The following is a 16,091-nucleotide window of genomic DNA, read 5'->3' on the forward strand; positions in this document are numbered from 1 at the left end:
ATACACTTAGGATTTACCCTAAGCAAGCCTCAAACAGCTAAGAAACAAATGTGGATTTGCTACAACCACTGTATGAAACAGTACAGTACGTACTGTTCAAGTAGGTCTTGCCCTTAAAATGGTGCATACTTGAAAATACAAGGCCATGAAATACCAGCCTAGAAATACCATACGTGACGAAAATCACCCTTTTGGAATAGTCCTAGTGCATCTCACACTATATTCAAACTACAAATTAGGCACAGGAGTGTTTTATAATCTGCCTATCATGTTTCCCAATACAAATTCTTTAGAGAAACTGAGAAAGCCACAAGGCTGCCCTTCATTTCCATTTGCATAAGTACAGGACACGCCCCCTTTCACCACTAATAAATTTGTTATTCCTTGTGGTCTACTAGACTAGATACTCCTTTTCCGGTAGTTTTACTCCTGTACAGCTCATTGTGAAAGGCTTTCACAATGCATTCAAGAACTTGCTTCACCCATATTTTTAAGCTGGCACGAACAACCCACCTAGAAGCATATCTTAATCATCCAGAAAGTAATTAAAGGTCTTATACAGCCTTCATATCTCTTACACAGGCTGCTTTTTTGCTAACATAGGTTCTGGACAGACACTGTCCTAGATGGTTGCTAAGCAAAAACATTTAAAAACAGTCATTTCAAAAGACAACCGCACTTAACAACCATTGATATAGCCCAAAAGTACATTTATTTTGGCAACAGTTACCTAGTAAGTATCGTTAAGCAACCAGTTACTACATGTATGCCATGTGGTGTTTATCACCTATGGTAAAAGTAGTGAAAATTTTAATTCAAGTCCCATCTGTCCAGCTGGTTTCGTCTGTGAGTTATGATTAAGTGAGCACTTGTAAATTATTTCCCATATTGTTGCTGTGAAAATCAAATTTCTAGCCTTTCCATAAGTGCACTCCTACATTATTCATCATACAAGACTGAAGAAACATTTGGATTCCACTCTTTCATAATTACTATAGATAACAGGGATTCTATAACATGGAGTTTGAGGAACGTGCAAACGGGTCTGGTTTCTTTGCTCAGCTGGTTACATTTCTACAGACCAGTTTTACCATTGTTGACACAAAATAGATGCTTCCAAGCAATACTGGGTTGGTATAAACAGTGGACCTGGGGACCCGCGGGGGACCCAACTTTTCGCGAAATCTTTTATACTTCACAATGTTTATACACTCTATACTTGTACCAGATACCTCTGCACGTCTCAGCATGTAGTATTGCACTGCCAATCCACTTTTCTTCGTCACACAGAGTGCCTAACAAGATAGAAATTATAAGCTCCTCTGAAAAAGAATCTACTATGTCAAGTTTAGAAACTGTGAGCAAGCAAAACAGCATCTAGCGATCACTTTAAGGCACCAGCAGCTCAATAAGCACTGAGATTTCATGTGTCATGTGATGCACAAAATCAAAGCCTTGTAAGAATTTAAAGCCCTCGATTAATACCCCGGGTGTGAAAAAGTGGTCTATGCAAGCAGTACATGACACATGAAATCTCTCAGTACTTGTTGAGCTGCTGGTAACTTGCAGTGATCGCTTGAAGCTGTTTTGCTTGCTCAGTTTCTAAACTTGATGTAATAGACTCTTTTTCAGTGGCGCTTATAATTTCTGTCATGTTAGGTACTCAGTGTGACGAAGAAAAAGTGGATTGGCTGTGCAAGACTACATGTTGAGATATGCAAAGATACCTAGTACAAGTATAGAGTGTATAAACATTGTAAAGTATAAAAATTCCATGAAAAGTTGGGTTCCCGCAGGTCCCCTGGTCCCAGGTACTCTATTCCCAGGTCCACTGTTTATACCAACACTTCACCTGACTGCTAAGTTTACTCCAGAGTTTATGGAGGGAGTACTTACTCTTGCTGCTTTTCTATTAAAACATTTGGCTAACTTGGTTGGGTGTGTACACACTTAAATGCTCCCAAAATAATTACAGCAACTGAGAGCACATGCTGTTAATAAATATAATTAACACTTACGTCTTCTGTGCTGGATTTCACCCTTTTTGTAGGTAGGATATTTTCAGAATTTATAACTTTCCTCTTCTTACACCACACTGTACCACTGTGTTTTGGTCTCCCGTGTGTCTTAATACATGGCTTTACCTTCATTGATGTTGCCAGCATTGATAAAGACAGTCTATGCTGAAATTGAAATAAAAGGAGCGCCTAAAGTATAGCATTGCGTTACTGGTTTTTTAGGTTCATATGCTTATTGAGCACACATGATGCATATACTTGTGGTAGACACCTGTTTGTTAAGTGCATGTGTTGAAGCAAATGTTAAGATATTTGGGAGCAGCAAAACAAACTAAGAACATCCAAGTACACGTGTCACATTGTCTACCACCTAACTCACTGCCATCACCTTTTAGTTATCAAGACAGACTATTAGAATAAGTCGGCTATTTAAAAAGCTAGCAGAACAATATGGATGCAAATACTGTTCTACTAACAGAAACTCTGGGCAAGGTAATGCATAAGAACGTGATAAACATACAAAAAGCTCCTCTGAAAATGATAACTGCATGCACCTTATGACCAGACTGGTGTCTACAATTTACATATGGAAAAAATTCATAATGTGTGCATTCAGAGGAAGTTGGACGCGCATTAAGCACTACTTAAATATATTGCTCTTAATTGCATTCTTTGCACTAGTATTTCACGTGATCCTCAATAGTCGCAATACTAAACTGAAAAACGATGGGGTTAATTAGATAATCAGATCATCCTTCAATTAGGCTTCAAGGCTATGTACTTTGTTTTCATAAAGCACTCGAGATTTTGAGTGAAATTAATAAATTGCAGTTTAATCCATACAATTTTCACCAGATTTGTCACGTACGTTTTTCAACAATGAAACAATGATCCTTCGCTGCATTACACTGTTCATAAAAACAGATTTTGCGCAATTCTTTATATTGGCGCTTCAAACTTTGGCTTTGTCACCAGCCAAATCAGCGGGGTTCACTGGGGTTCACCATGCTATTAGATTTAGGAATACATAAACTTTCAATTGCACTATAGTTTTAATACAAATTGTCTTGAAACAAAGGTTTTCCAATGAAAATGTACAGCTTACATGAACGTGTCCAACTTCCTCTGGTGTGCATTCAATGTGTACTGAGAACTGAGGGTGTGCTACACTAACTGACTTACATTAGTACTTTGGCATGTATTAGCACTGCTATGGTTATTGTATGTAGGATGAGAGCTTGGTTCATTCCTATAAGGGTCAATTTATAATGATCAAGTTCTGTTAACATTACCATACCTAGGTCCATTAGCTGTACTAACACATTCTAGTGTAGTGATGTCACCATTAAATGCAGGACGAGAGCTTGGTTCATTCCTATAAGGGTCAATTTATAATGATCAAGTTCTGTTAACATTACCATACCTAGGTCCATTAGTTGTACTAACACATTCCAGTGTAGTGATGTCACCATTAAATGCAGGACGAGAGCTTGGTTCATTCTTGTAAGGGACAATTTATAATGATGAAGTTCTGTTAACATTACAATACCTAGGTACATTAGCTGTACTAACACATTCCAGTGTAGTGATGTCATCACTAAATGCAGGACGAGAGCTTGGTTCATTCCTATAAGGGACAATTTATAATGATGAAGTTCTGTTAACATAACAATACCTAGGTCCATTAGCTATACTAACACATTCCAGTGTAGTGATGTCACCACTAAATGCAGGACGAGAGCTTTGTTGATTCCTGTAAGGGACAATTTATAATGATCAAGTTCTGTTATATAACATTACCAGGCAGTACAATGGCATTCCATGACCATTTATATTGTAGGTGCCATCGATGAACATGATTTCCGGGAACCTATCAAATAGTTTAGTCATGTGATTTGTCTGCAAATAACAAATTTCAAGGATATTATTCTCATTCAGAGATGGCAGAGACACCTATATTTAGGGGGGGGGGGGGGGGGGGGGCTGGGGGTCTAGCATGATAAAAAAGGTCATTACCTACAGCTTACTACACTGCTCCTCAAAGAATACTGTGACTGCTCTATTAGAGTATCTTGATCTTGACTGCTCTATTAGAGTATCTCGAATAATGCTATTGAATAATTTTAGGGGGGCTAAGCCCCTCCAAAATTTTTTCACTGGGGCTGTAGCCCCCCTTGCTCCCCCTTCTCTGCTGGCCCTGTTCTCATTTACCACAATTCCTGCTTGGGCATCCTGGGTAGTGGTAATATTTTGGAGTGTACTGAGTAGCAGTTGTGGTTCCTCAAGACCTTTCCGGGTTTGCTCTTTTACCTTTGTCTTTAGGTTACTGATGTCTTTGAGGGTCACACATTTTCCAAACTTCTTCTCAACTAGTTCTTTCACTTGTTTGGTATTGGGTCTCACAGTCAGCTCTCAGAAATTGTGGCTTCTTCTGCTGCAGTCAACCTTCTATTGACTGGATAATGTGCAAATATTGCAGGACTCACTTGATGAGTATGCTCAAGGTGACAATGACGTACGCACAACTTTTATAAAGACTGCAGTAATGATCACATAAATGACAGCACTGTATGCGAATTAATGCAGTGCTTACCTGTCATAAGATACAGTTATCTTTGTCTTGCAGTTCATAGCAAATGTGCGCTGGTTAGGTCTAATGTTCTTTCCACGACTTCTTGGGTCTCCATAGTGTACACACACAACGCTATAATACGTGTACTTTATTTTCTCAGCATCTGCAAGTTCAGTAATTATCTTCTTTTTCCTCTGCTTGTTGTAATCTTCGGCACTCTGACTGTTATGCACACGTAGTGGATGGTAACCATTTCGCTTTAAATCGTCCAATGCCGTATGAAACTGTTCAAAAGTGTCGAATTGGGTGCCAACTTCCATTACAAGTTCTCAGTACAGCTCTGAAAAGTGTCCGATTAGGCGACAACCACCATGACACGTGTGGAGCACTGCTGAAAAGTGTCAAATTGGGCGCCAATTGCCATGATGCGTGAAAATCGACACGTGGTGAGTCTGCGACACGAGGTGAGTCTGCGACACGAGGTGAGTCTGCGACACGCATGGTTTAATCACGTGATCAAATGACAGGTGCAGGCCCATCAGCAGATGATTATATGTACGTGGCTCTAAGAATAACCGGTACACCGGTGGACATAGACACTCCGAAAAAGGAAACTTCCCCTTTGATGTCGGCAATCTCGATCACGAAACAATAGGCATGGATTTGCTTCACTGCTTGTGTGGTAGTTACTAGTGACACGATGAGTTCAACTCTAGAGTTTCAGAGGGATAGCGTAAGTGGCGGGTGAGTTACAGGAAGGCCGAATTTGACAACGTTCGTTCCTGTAAAATCCTCACGTAGTGGTCGCGTCATTTATTGTCTGCGGCGCGCGTTTCTGCTTTACTGGCCGCGCGACTCACGGTAGAGTCTTGATATTCATATAATTTTCGATTTTGCAGTGTGCTGAAGCTAGTTGCTCAAGATCCGCTGATAAGGTTGAGACAGTTAGATCTGGTTAGGGTAGCCCAGCCTGGTGGAGCATCCAATCATTAATTATACTTTTGAGACAAGTTAGCTTCTACACACAGCACTATAAATCTCCAAGTGAATTGGCTTTTTGTCACCAGTTTCTTTCTGCTTTTTTATGGATACATCATTTATGATTCTAATTGAGACTGATTGGTAGTAAATATCACGTCAGCAGACAAAAGGCTCTTACAGATACATTCCAGGAACTGAGACAACTAATCCCACAATTGATAATTCGTTATATACTAATGGCAAATAAACCCACAATCAATCCGTAAACTATTTCGATCTGGTTGTGTGATAAGTTTGATCACCTGGAGGCACCGCTAATAAAGTCGTAGGGCAATAGTAAGCTGCACACCTTGAGTTAAGATAGTGTTCCGTTCCGTGGCTCCGTGGTTTAGCCCCTGATTCCGTTCCGCCATAGATATTAGAGTACAATATCTATGGTTCCGCGTTGTTCCGTTCCGTTCCGTCGATTAGACCCCACCGATAGAGTATTGATTGCCAATCTCAGAAATATATAGTTTGTTGGGTTGAAATTAATTTCTCTAGCATGCACAGTGCCTTAAGACTGAAAACAGGTATATTTTTCTCCGGGGTTCCCCACACATGCATGTGTAGTCTTGATTTGTGTCTACGGGTGGTTAGCTAAAGTGGGCCATTGTAATAGTTCCAGCATAGAAGTAATTGAGCTTGACCAGTTATAATTCGACATTGTCCATCTTGCAGCTCTTCTCTGTACTGTTGTTGTATAAGACATTCATAGCCTTTTAAACAGCTTTTATATAAGACTTCACAACCGCCAAAATGGAAAAAAAATCAACAGTGAGACACTAAATAAGTGATTACTTGCTGCTGCAACTAAAAAGAGAATCTGGCCCTCCCCAACCACCTACAAAGTAGCTTGTTTGGGCCCCTCCCTTACCAGCTAACTTATCCGCCCTGTACTAACTAAGGGTAAAGGGAATTGTCATCATCAAACCCCTTTTTTTTTCAAAGTGTAATTATTGTGATATTATTTTTAAATAATACAGTTACAATACAAATTACTCTACAACTAAACTACAAACACAATTAATTACAACAGGGGTTTGGGGAAAGGAAAATCAGAGTCCTCACACTGCAAAGCCCAATACCGTAAAATCATACGGGCATTGTTTGTCCATAAAGAAAATGATAGTTGTTGTAACAAAAGAAACTGATAGTTGTTGTAACAAAAGAAACTGATAGTTGTTGTAACAAAGAAACTGATAGTTGTTGTAACAAAACTGATAGTTGTTGTAACCCTTGCAGAGCCCAATATCTGAGGAAATTCCGCATATGTGACCTGATCTTGGAAAACCTACCTTTTTGGCACATTGGTCAATTTTCTGTTTTATAATTTAAATGAGGTACTAGGTGCTCATCTATCTTGTGTTAAAATTTCAGCTTAATATCTTTAAGCATTCCTGAGATATGGCCGATTTTCTGTCCTGTACATTACAAACTAACTTTTATGGTAATGTATTGAGTTCTATGGGTGATTAAGGTTGACAAATGGTGACAAATCACTTTGTTTACTAAAAATTCCATTCTTACCATCTAAAATACTTTAAAAGACATTTCTGATAGTGTAATGAAGTATTCTTGGTACGTTTCTGCAATTAAATGCCATGTATCATTGTCTAAGACTAAGTTTTAGCCATTCCAGCATCTGAACAAATCACCCAATTTGTAAGTTACTTGTTGTCCCACGCATATGAAATTACTACATGGTCTGATATAATCATCCATATCTCCTAGGAAAAAGAAGCTATGGGTGTGAAACTTCACAGCAAGAAGGTTTAATAGTTGCTTTATCCAAATGTGCAAATAAATTAATTTAAAAAATATTAATGAAATTTTCATTTGAGTTTTCCCAAAAAGTTCGCTTGTGCCCAAAAGGTAGGTTTTCCAAGATCCGGTCACATATTTTACTTATACTTTTGTATATTCAGCATTACCTGTGCTTGCCCCGGAACTTTCGCATAGCTTCTAGAGATTGAAATTTTCACTCGCAAAAGTTTCCGTACATCTCCGAACATTAAGCGTCTCGTGATATACGGATACAACGAATTTTTTGCTCTGAAATCTTGAAATCTTGCCGTAAAATCTTTGATATGTTGAAGATTTGAAATCTCGTACAGCCATGTGGGTTTTTACGAGCTGCAGAGATTTATCAGATAGAAAAGTAGAGGAGGTGGGTAGCTAGCAGCGGTAGCACACTTTTAACACACTGGTCCAACACACTGAAAATCCAGGGTTCGAGACCCAAATGGGATTTTTTCTCGTTTTAGCTGGTATTAAACCCTTCTGTTTAAGTTCTACAGTCGGTTCAATAGCCGGTATGCATGACTTATTGAACTGACCCCGAGAACCCCGGGAACCGACTTTCGGTTCGGTATCCACTACCAATTATTATGCACTCTGCTACATTCCAGGCCAATTATCAGCATATCACTGGTGATACGCCAGAAATGCAGTTAAAGTGCAACAGTACTTGTGCAAACGTTTTCCGACTTGTACAATGCATGCGCTCACAAGACTAAAACTGATTCCAAAACAGCACGTGAGATAATTTACCACAAATATATGGAAATAGTCTGGCTTATAAAAGATTTGTCCACATTCCATTTCATTTTGTTTGCATGATTGGGATAGATTCAAGTGATTTGTGTTGGAATCCAGTTGCTCGAGTCTATCCACTGCGTAAGCTTTAAGTTGTAGCCAATTATCTAATGGAAAGAAAGGCTGGACTTTTCCGTTGCATTCTAATACTAGTAGCGAGTTCTATTGGTTCAATAGGTATGTGCGTCGTTTATAGCTTCACGGATACACCAGTAGTGTGGGTAAGAACGTACCATAGATATTAGTTAGCTATATATACTGCTATACTATATACAATTATGTCATTGATTGTGCTAGCGTAGCCATAGACTCTGAGCTATTAGCTTTTAGCTATTACTAAACAAGCCATCATAGTAATAGCTATATATATACTATATCAAATTTTTTGATCATATGGCAGTTTTCCTTTATCTGATTCATTTTTGCGTCATGATTTTTCCTTTTAAAATAAAGCACAGCATTGTAAAAATAAATAAAACAAAGAATAACTACGAAAACAAAATTAATATAATATAGTAGCAGAACAAGAATCTAGCTTGCTACTGACAAAACAAAGAAAACATGCAGTAAAAGGCTACATAATAATTATGTGACCAGGCCTGCAAAAATAGGACATGTGGGCACATGATTTTTGCCTACTTTTTCAACGTTTCATCACTCATAACTTTTTGTAACGTTATGCTATGGCACTGCAATTTTTAGCTCTTAGTCAGCATTTAATTGGTATCATGATGCAAGCTACAGAATGGAAATATACCTTTCCAGTACTGAGATATGACCTGTAGAGTGACAAGGTGTAGTTTGTGTCCACATGCCCTGTTTTCACAGGCCTGGTCACATATATGATAATAGAGCTAAGTGTAATAGACTTAACTTCTTAATCTGTAGAGTGACAGCCATATGATATGGCATTCCAAAGTAATGGGTAGTTTACTAATATGACAGTAGCGAGAGGAGGTTATGCAGTTGTGAATCTATATAACTGATATAAATTTATAATGTTCATGAATAGGTATATCAATGGCCAATTTAATTAATATAGAAGTACTTATGGTGTTGCTTGATAGTATTCAACTCTAGCATGGATACATGCAGTCATCCTTGCTCATACGAGTGTTTTATTATAGCTATCTATACCAGGTAGATTACACCCAGGGAGCTAGATGTGCCCATGCATATATTACAATTTACAGTAAGCAACAATATTTCTGACGTATATCCATTTCTGAGATCTGTGAAGTAGTAGGAATGGTGGTGATGAATTCTTGTGCTTGTATTAATGGGTATGGAGCTATAAAACCGTTAATAGATTTATACTGAGGATTCGCCAATGCCCACAAATCCTCAAAATCATGTACAAGAGTCCAGTATATATGTATTTTAAATACAGTATTAATTTTATTTACCAAAATGTTTTTACTTGTACTTTTGCACAAACAGTAAACCACATAACCTCAACAGGAGCACAAGTACTACTCCAATTTAGCAGTTTCACACAGTTCGGTAATATTATAGGGATCATGGAGATTTGAGGTTTTGGCCAAAAAATCACCCTAAAACCAGCTTCACAATACCATTCTGGTGCCTTGGCAGTATTGGTTAGATATAACCAAGCTCAAAAGTGCCTTCAATAGATGGTTACAGAATTTTAAAAATATATATTGGAATTTTCTACTGACTAACTTCCTGCTTGCCTGTCATACCTAATGCCTTCAGGCAAGCATAACTCAATAATGGCTAAGGCTACAGGCTTGATTTTTTCACTGTTCGATGTCACTTTGTCCCAAGACGTGCCTTTTAGTATACCGCAGTACATACAATGTGTGCATCATGGACTTACCTTTGTCCTCCTTTGTGTCCCATTTCTTTATGCTGACAACCCAAAGTGTCGATTCACAGTAGCGTAGTGCATGGTTTCCATACATTTGTATGTTTTCTGTGGCGAGTGGGTTGATTGCAGAGGCATTCATTGTTCTTCATTTGTAATGCTGTGTGACAGGCTGAAAGCAAAGCATACTGCTATTAATGCATGGTCATCGCTTTCAAGTCAGTAATTCATGATAGTTGGCCAGGGTGCACAAATTATCCATATTCTTCATGGTGACAGGATTGATTGCAGACTGTTCTTTGTTTGTAGTGCTGTGTAATGGGCTGAACATAGCTGAAAGCAAAGCATAATGACCACTTTACCTTTGAGTTAAATTATTATTTTTATACCGGCCTTAATGGTACTCCCTTTCACCTCTATGTCTCTAAAGAAGTAAACTTTTTTTTACATAAACCCTACAGATAAGATCTAAGCAAAGCCTACAAGCCTAGGGATCAAACCTCTCCTTCGAGTCAGTCATTGATAGCTGGGGTGCATGTTCAGATGAAAACATTAACCCTGGTGCCATCCTTTCTTTTGATGCAGTATGCGTGAGTTCACCAGTCATAATAATTAATGTTACAAAAGTGAGTATAAGGGAAAAGTAGGGATTTTAAGTTCGAACGGGGATCATAGCAAAAAGTAGGGAAACAAGGGAAGTCACCCCTGGGAAGTCTCCTACACTTGCAGATATACTAGTGAACATTTAATCTCTAATTCAGTCATGTATAGACTGAAGTAGGGATTAAATGTTCATTAGTATATCTGCAGGTGTGGGAAACTTCTCAGGGGTGACTTCCTTGTTTCCCTACTTTTTTCTATAATCCCCAATTAAACTTAAAATTCCTTATAGCTACTTGTAATAATACTGCTATATCCATTTGCACTTGTTGAGAGCAGATGGAAATGAAAACGTCTGATTTTGTGAATGATTTCAATTTCAGGATTTCTAAATATTTAATGGATTTCCAATGCCAAACATCAGTTATAATAAAACAAAATAGACTATAAGTACAACAACTAATAAAACTACGTAACTGTCTGCTTACTCTAAATGCTACTATTACAACTACAAGCAGGGGAATACCAAGGAAAAGGGGATTGTCATCAATATCAATTCCCTGAAGTTCTCGATACCTCAAGATCATTCTGGCATTGTTTAACAACAGAAAGTTGCTGAAGTAGATTCTTCCTTGCAAGTTTAGGCCAAACACTCAACTACTAAGGGAATAAAATCAGATCCCATTTTCTCTACAGCTGCCAAATGCTTGGCTACCTCTCCAGCTGTGGCAGCAGTCACCCCAGCACAGGAAGCAGAAGAGAAAATAAAAATAGGATGAGTAGTGCTGTGTATAGAGAAATCTGGCCAGCCATTTTGGAAGTCAGGATTGAAAACATCACCCGTATGTAACCCATTACCAAATGAAGCATGCTGCTGCTTGAGAACACCAGGATGGTCTTGTGAAAGGGCATTATATACAATGGTGCATGTCATTATATATAGTCTTTGAATACTCATCAAAGAGCTCTCTTTCAAATTTTTTCCACAAAAGTAATATTACAGTGGGGATTCCCACATTGGTCTCTTGAGCCTAGAGTGGGCTCTGATTTTGTTTAACGAACTTTACTGTTCTGGTTGCTCTATATGTCATATTGTATAATAAAAGACATCATTTATTCTGTGAATGCTATATATCTATCCCACTAGGGAACTGTGGGCAGGTGTAAAGCCTGTGAATACACGGAGTCATAATTAAACATGTATGAAGATTGCGGTTTGCTAGAATACCATATCCAAATATGTATGGATGCTTAATGCTTATAGTTTTTATGTATTGATGAAATATTCTATAGCTTACTTTTCAGGGTAAAACATTAAGTATCTCATTTGCCACAAATCATGCAGAGATCAATCATGCCCATGTCCTCCTTGCATGAAATCATACAATACAATGAACAGTCATCAGTAAACATAGTATTATTAAATCATTATTATTTGCTGCATAATAAAATAAATGCATCTGTGTGTTATACTCTGATTGGGTCCTACACAGTAATAAGTAAATAAATAACATATAAGCAATCTTATAAACTATAAGATATGTCTTAAATAATATTGTTGACAGATGTATATATATAATAAATAAAAGTGGCCCCAAGATTGTGCTTTGAGGTATACCAGGTTTACTGATAACCGTATGTAGAATATGTTCCATTAACAACAACACTATGTGTCAACCATCATTTGATCCAAAAATGCATCTTGTTTTGATTGGCCTAAGCTGAACCCACATAGTTCTTGACACTAGATTGTTTCCCATAAGCACAGAACCAGTAATGCAATATATAAGGCATCATAATTTGGACACTATAAAATTAATAACATCACATCCTAAGGCTGCAGCATGCACATGTTGCTGCAGACCTTCAGTGCTGGTCACTGTAAAACATTAATACAATACAATACAAGTATACACTATCTTTATAAGATCACAATTGTCTTTGTTGGTCCTGTGCAAGAGTTCACTGTAACATACATCCCCTAAATTTGTCCCACACTTTTACTTCTAAAACTTCCATGCAGTAATATTACACTACTTATGGTCACTCAATGGCACAGGATGCCATGGAACTTCAGCATACTTAGCCAGTCATTCAGCAACCTAGTAACCTATAGTATGTTTTTTCATCTTCCATATTGTGTGTATGCTTAATATAACTACATAAAACAAACTGATGTAATCCTACATAGTGCAATAGTGTCACTTTTACTCTCTGAATTATAGCATAAAATGGCAGATATAGCTGATGGTTTGCCACTGGTCATTAAATCATCACATCATTCACAAGTGGAGATAAGCCATCATCAAACTGAAGCCTCAACAACAGTGGAAATGAGCCATGTTGAAAGTGAAGCTTCAACAACAGATGCTTTACAAACAACTCAACCTAAAAGTTTACCTATTAACATTTCATCAGTGATGGTTAATCAAAGTGCTGATTGGTTAACTTTGTTTCCTTCACATACTCTGCCTGTGACAGCTAACTGTAGTTGGGTGCAAGATCTTCGACAAGCAACTCAGCTGGCAGGACCACAAATTACACTTCTAATATGTAATAAGCAGTATCTGAATGTGCTAGCCAACTGGCTTGCTCATGCTGTTTTACAAGGATCCCTACCAGTGAGGGACATCTTGATCTTGTCACTTGATATTACCACCCACCAAACATTAACTAATAAAGGTTTTCAGTCACTTTTCATCCCACAGCATTCCATTATGCAACCTGGCTTTATAGCTAAAGGGTTTTCTAATGTTTGGATAACAAGGATGACAGTGATCAGATTACTAAACAGCTGGAAATATAGTGTGCTAGTAGTTGACAGTGATGCTTTGGTTTTGAAGGATATACAACCATTACTAGAATACTTTAACAATAGTGATATCATAGGATCATCTGGTACATATCCAAAGCAATTGCAAAAGAAATGGAAAACAACATTGTGTATGGGTGTAGCTTTATTCAGAGCCACTCCCGCCACAGGTAAACCTGCATACACTACCTGTACGTGCAATGCAGTGCTAGAAATACATGTAAGAAACTGAAAATTTTGACTATTCTTTGAAGAAAAGCTAGCTAGCTAACTTCCTACTTTAATTGTACAGTTCTCTATTGTATAATCAATGCATAAGATAGCCAAAACTGAAATCAATTGTGGTTAATCTTCATTTCTATAGTACTGCAGTGTAGATAGGTATGTACGGTTAACAATTAGCTGGTCTATTAATTTGCAGAGCATTTTTGGCATATGATGAAGATAAAAAATGTAAAAACTGATGATCAGGTGGCTGTGAATTATGTATTCTATCACATGAGGATAAAGTGGAAGTTATTAAAGGCTGAGATATATCAATATTATCAAGGAATCACTAATAATCCTGTGTCACTACAAGTTACACTGCTGCCAAATAATGTGATTTGTCGTCACTGCACTAATGATTTAAAAGAAATCTGCTACATATGGCATCCCTATGTTGCTGAAAATACTGGGAGTGATAAACAGTCCCAAATGACTAAAGACAATACCTGGATACTACAAGATAACTGGAACGAAACTTTACAGGACATTGCGACTGCTAATGAATGGCTTCTGTCAATCACTAAATAGTTTACCTACAGTTAGCCATTTCTAATTATTATTTTGACATTAAGTATGTTACCCAACTGTTATACATGTATACATACCTACAACTATAAAAGATGTTTACATTAATTAATAATTCATTAATTTTAGTGGCTCTGAAAAACAGCAGACAATTCGGAAACTTAAGGCCACTCCAAGAAAATTCCTTGACCTCAAAAATACATGCGGGAAGGCGGTTCATTGTCAAGACTCACGGTAGTGAGGCGCGCGGCCAAGAAACTACGAAGCGCACGCCCAATTAAAAGACGCGGCCACTACTGTGAGTTATTTGCGTGTAGGGTCGGTTTCGCAATATTAGCCCTGGATTACGCAACATCTCTCAATGGATTTGTGTTGCGTTACGTAATAAAAAAATCTTTAGTCGTCGTCGTTTTCTTGCGACCTTGCTAAAATAAAGAATATAGCCGTATTTAGATATATTTCACTTTATTTCTCTACCTTATGTTACACGTATTGTCACGTTATACCAGTCATCTTACCCGTGTCTGTACCGACCATCTAGGCCTGACATTATCTAATTCTGGTTGGTCCTACGCGCATTTTCTCCATTCAAACCTGTAATCCCTACAATAACTTTTAAAGACACGATGTGGACACAAGCCCTAATGTCTGACAAACATGTTGTGAAAGCGTGCAGACCCGTAAGTTCCCTAGGGAAGGCGTTTTGAGCAGAAATCTTTTAGAGTCTATTTGGTGCCACGCCTCATGCAAGCGTTTATAATCGGCAGATGTCTTATAAAACAAGGTGTGAAAGCGTGAAGAAGGTACAGACACTATAAATCATTAGTCAATACTCCATTTAGTGCCATGCACCACTTATGATACAAGAAATATTTTGTAAATTGTGTGGAATGACCACTGAAAACCCATGTACATGCAGTCACAAACCACATTCCAGACAATACTTTGTTGCCCTACATTAGTTTACGTACATAATGAAAGCCAGTACACTCCACATTAAACTGATGATGCTTTGTGGAAGTGTGAAACTGCTATAAGTGAATCTCGTGTACCAGTGGCGGATACAGGGGGGTTGCAATGGTTTCAGCTGAAACCCCCTCTGGAAATAGCACACCCAAAATTTATTGACAAGTCATCGTATGGGTGTAAAATGAAAAACTTCATACGTTAGCCTTTGAAATCACAATTACGACATTCTACAGCAGGTTGTGACCTTTTTTTTTTTTTTGGTCTTTGACTTTTAGCTAGGCTGAAGTTGAGTGGAATCTGAAACCCCCTCTGAAATTTCTAGATCCGCCACTGTGTACCAGAGGTAACATAAATATGTTTTGGTGCCTAAGTACGTAAACATGAACACAAGGAGACTTGTCAAACAACAAGTGGCCACCAAACAGAATGTACAACATGGTAAATATATTTCTTAGCTAAACAGGAAATTCAGGATTGCAATTGTACCAATTCCCACTTTTAAGCTAAGTGAATACCTGACAATATTGTTTAACCCATTTTACAACCAATACTTGATCTTAAATAACATTAAGTTACACTAGTGCATAAAAGTACAACTTATAAAGCTGTGAACTTGTGCACAAACCTGAAGTCAAAGCTGCTAATCAGACAACTGGCCAATTAGCTATCACTAGGCCTAGGGCTGGGTTTGTGGTCACCACAAAACACAACTTGCTTGGTAATCTGACAACACAAGAGACCAATCGTATGAAATTCACAATCAGAGCCGCCCAGAGAAATTAAGGGGCCCAGGGCAAAGAGTTAAAGTGGGGCCCTTCACCCAAGTTGTAAGTTGAAGACAAAAAAAAAAAAAAGGTCACAACCTGCTGACAATGACAATAA

At 38.0% G+C, this 16,091-nt stretch overlaps 1 protein-coding gene and 1 long non-coding RNA gene across 2 annotated transcripts; one reads left to right on the forward strand and one right to left on the reverse strand.

Moving 5' to 3' along the window:
• Positions 1–3,436: 3,436 nt before the first annotated feature.
• Positions 3,437–3,773, reverse strand: LOC136262728 (uncharacterized). Its single transcript, XR_010704290.1, has 3 exons — positions 3,694–3,773; positions 3,568–3,645; positions 3,437–3,518 (listed from the first exon to the last, which is right to left on the reverse strand). It is a non-coding gene; the product is annotated as an uncharacterized lncRNA (long non-coding RNA).
• A 4,518-nt stretch (positions 3,774–8,291) lies between these two features.
• LOC136265004 (uncharacterized) lies at positions 8,292–14,315 on the forward strand. The gene is made up of 3 exons (XM_066059766.1): positions 8,292–8,429; positions 12,862–13,618; positions 13,870–14,315. Exons 1-3 carry the CDS (start codon positions 8,319–8,321, stop codon positions 14,241–14,243), a joined length of 1,242 nt encoding a protein of 413 aa, XP_065915838.1. The 5' UTR covers positions 8,292–8,318; the 3' UTR covers positions 14,244–14,315.
• The last annotated feature ends 1,776 nt before the right edge of the window (positions 14,316–16,091 follow it).

The sequence above is a fragment of the Dysidea avara genome, chromosome 8 (genome assembly GCF_963678975.1).
Source record: "Dysidea avara chromosome 8, odDysAvar1.4, whole genome shotgun sequence".
Taxonomy (NCBI): Eukaryota; Metazoa; Porifera; class Demospongiae; order Dictyoceratida; family Dysideidae; genus Dysidea; species Dysidea avara.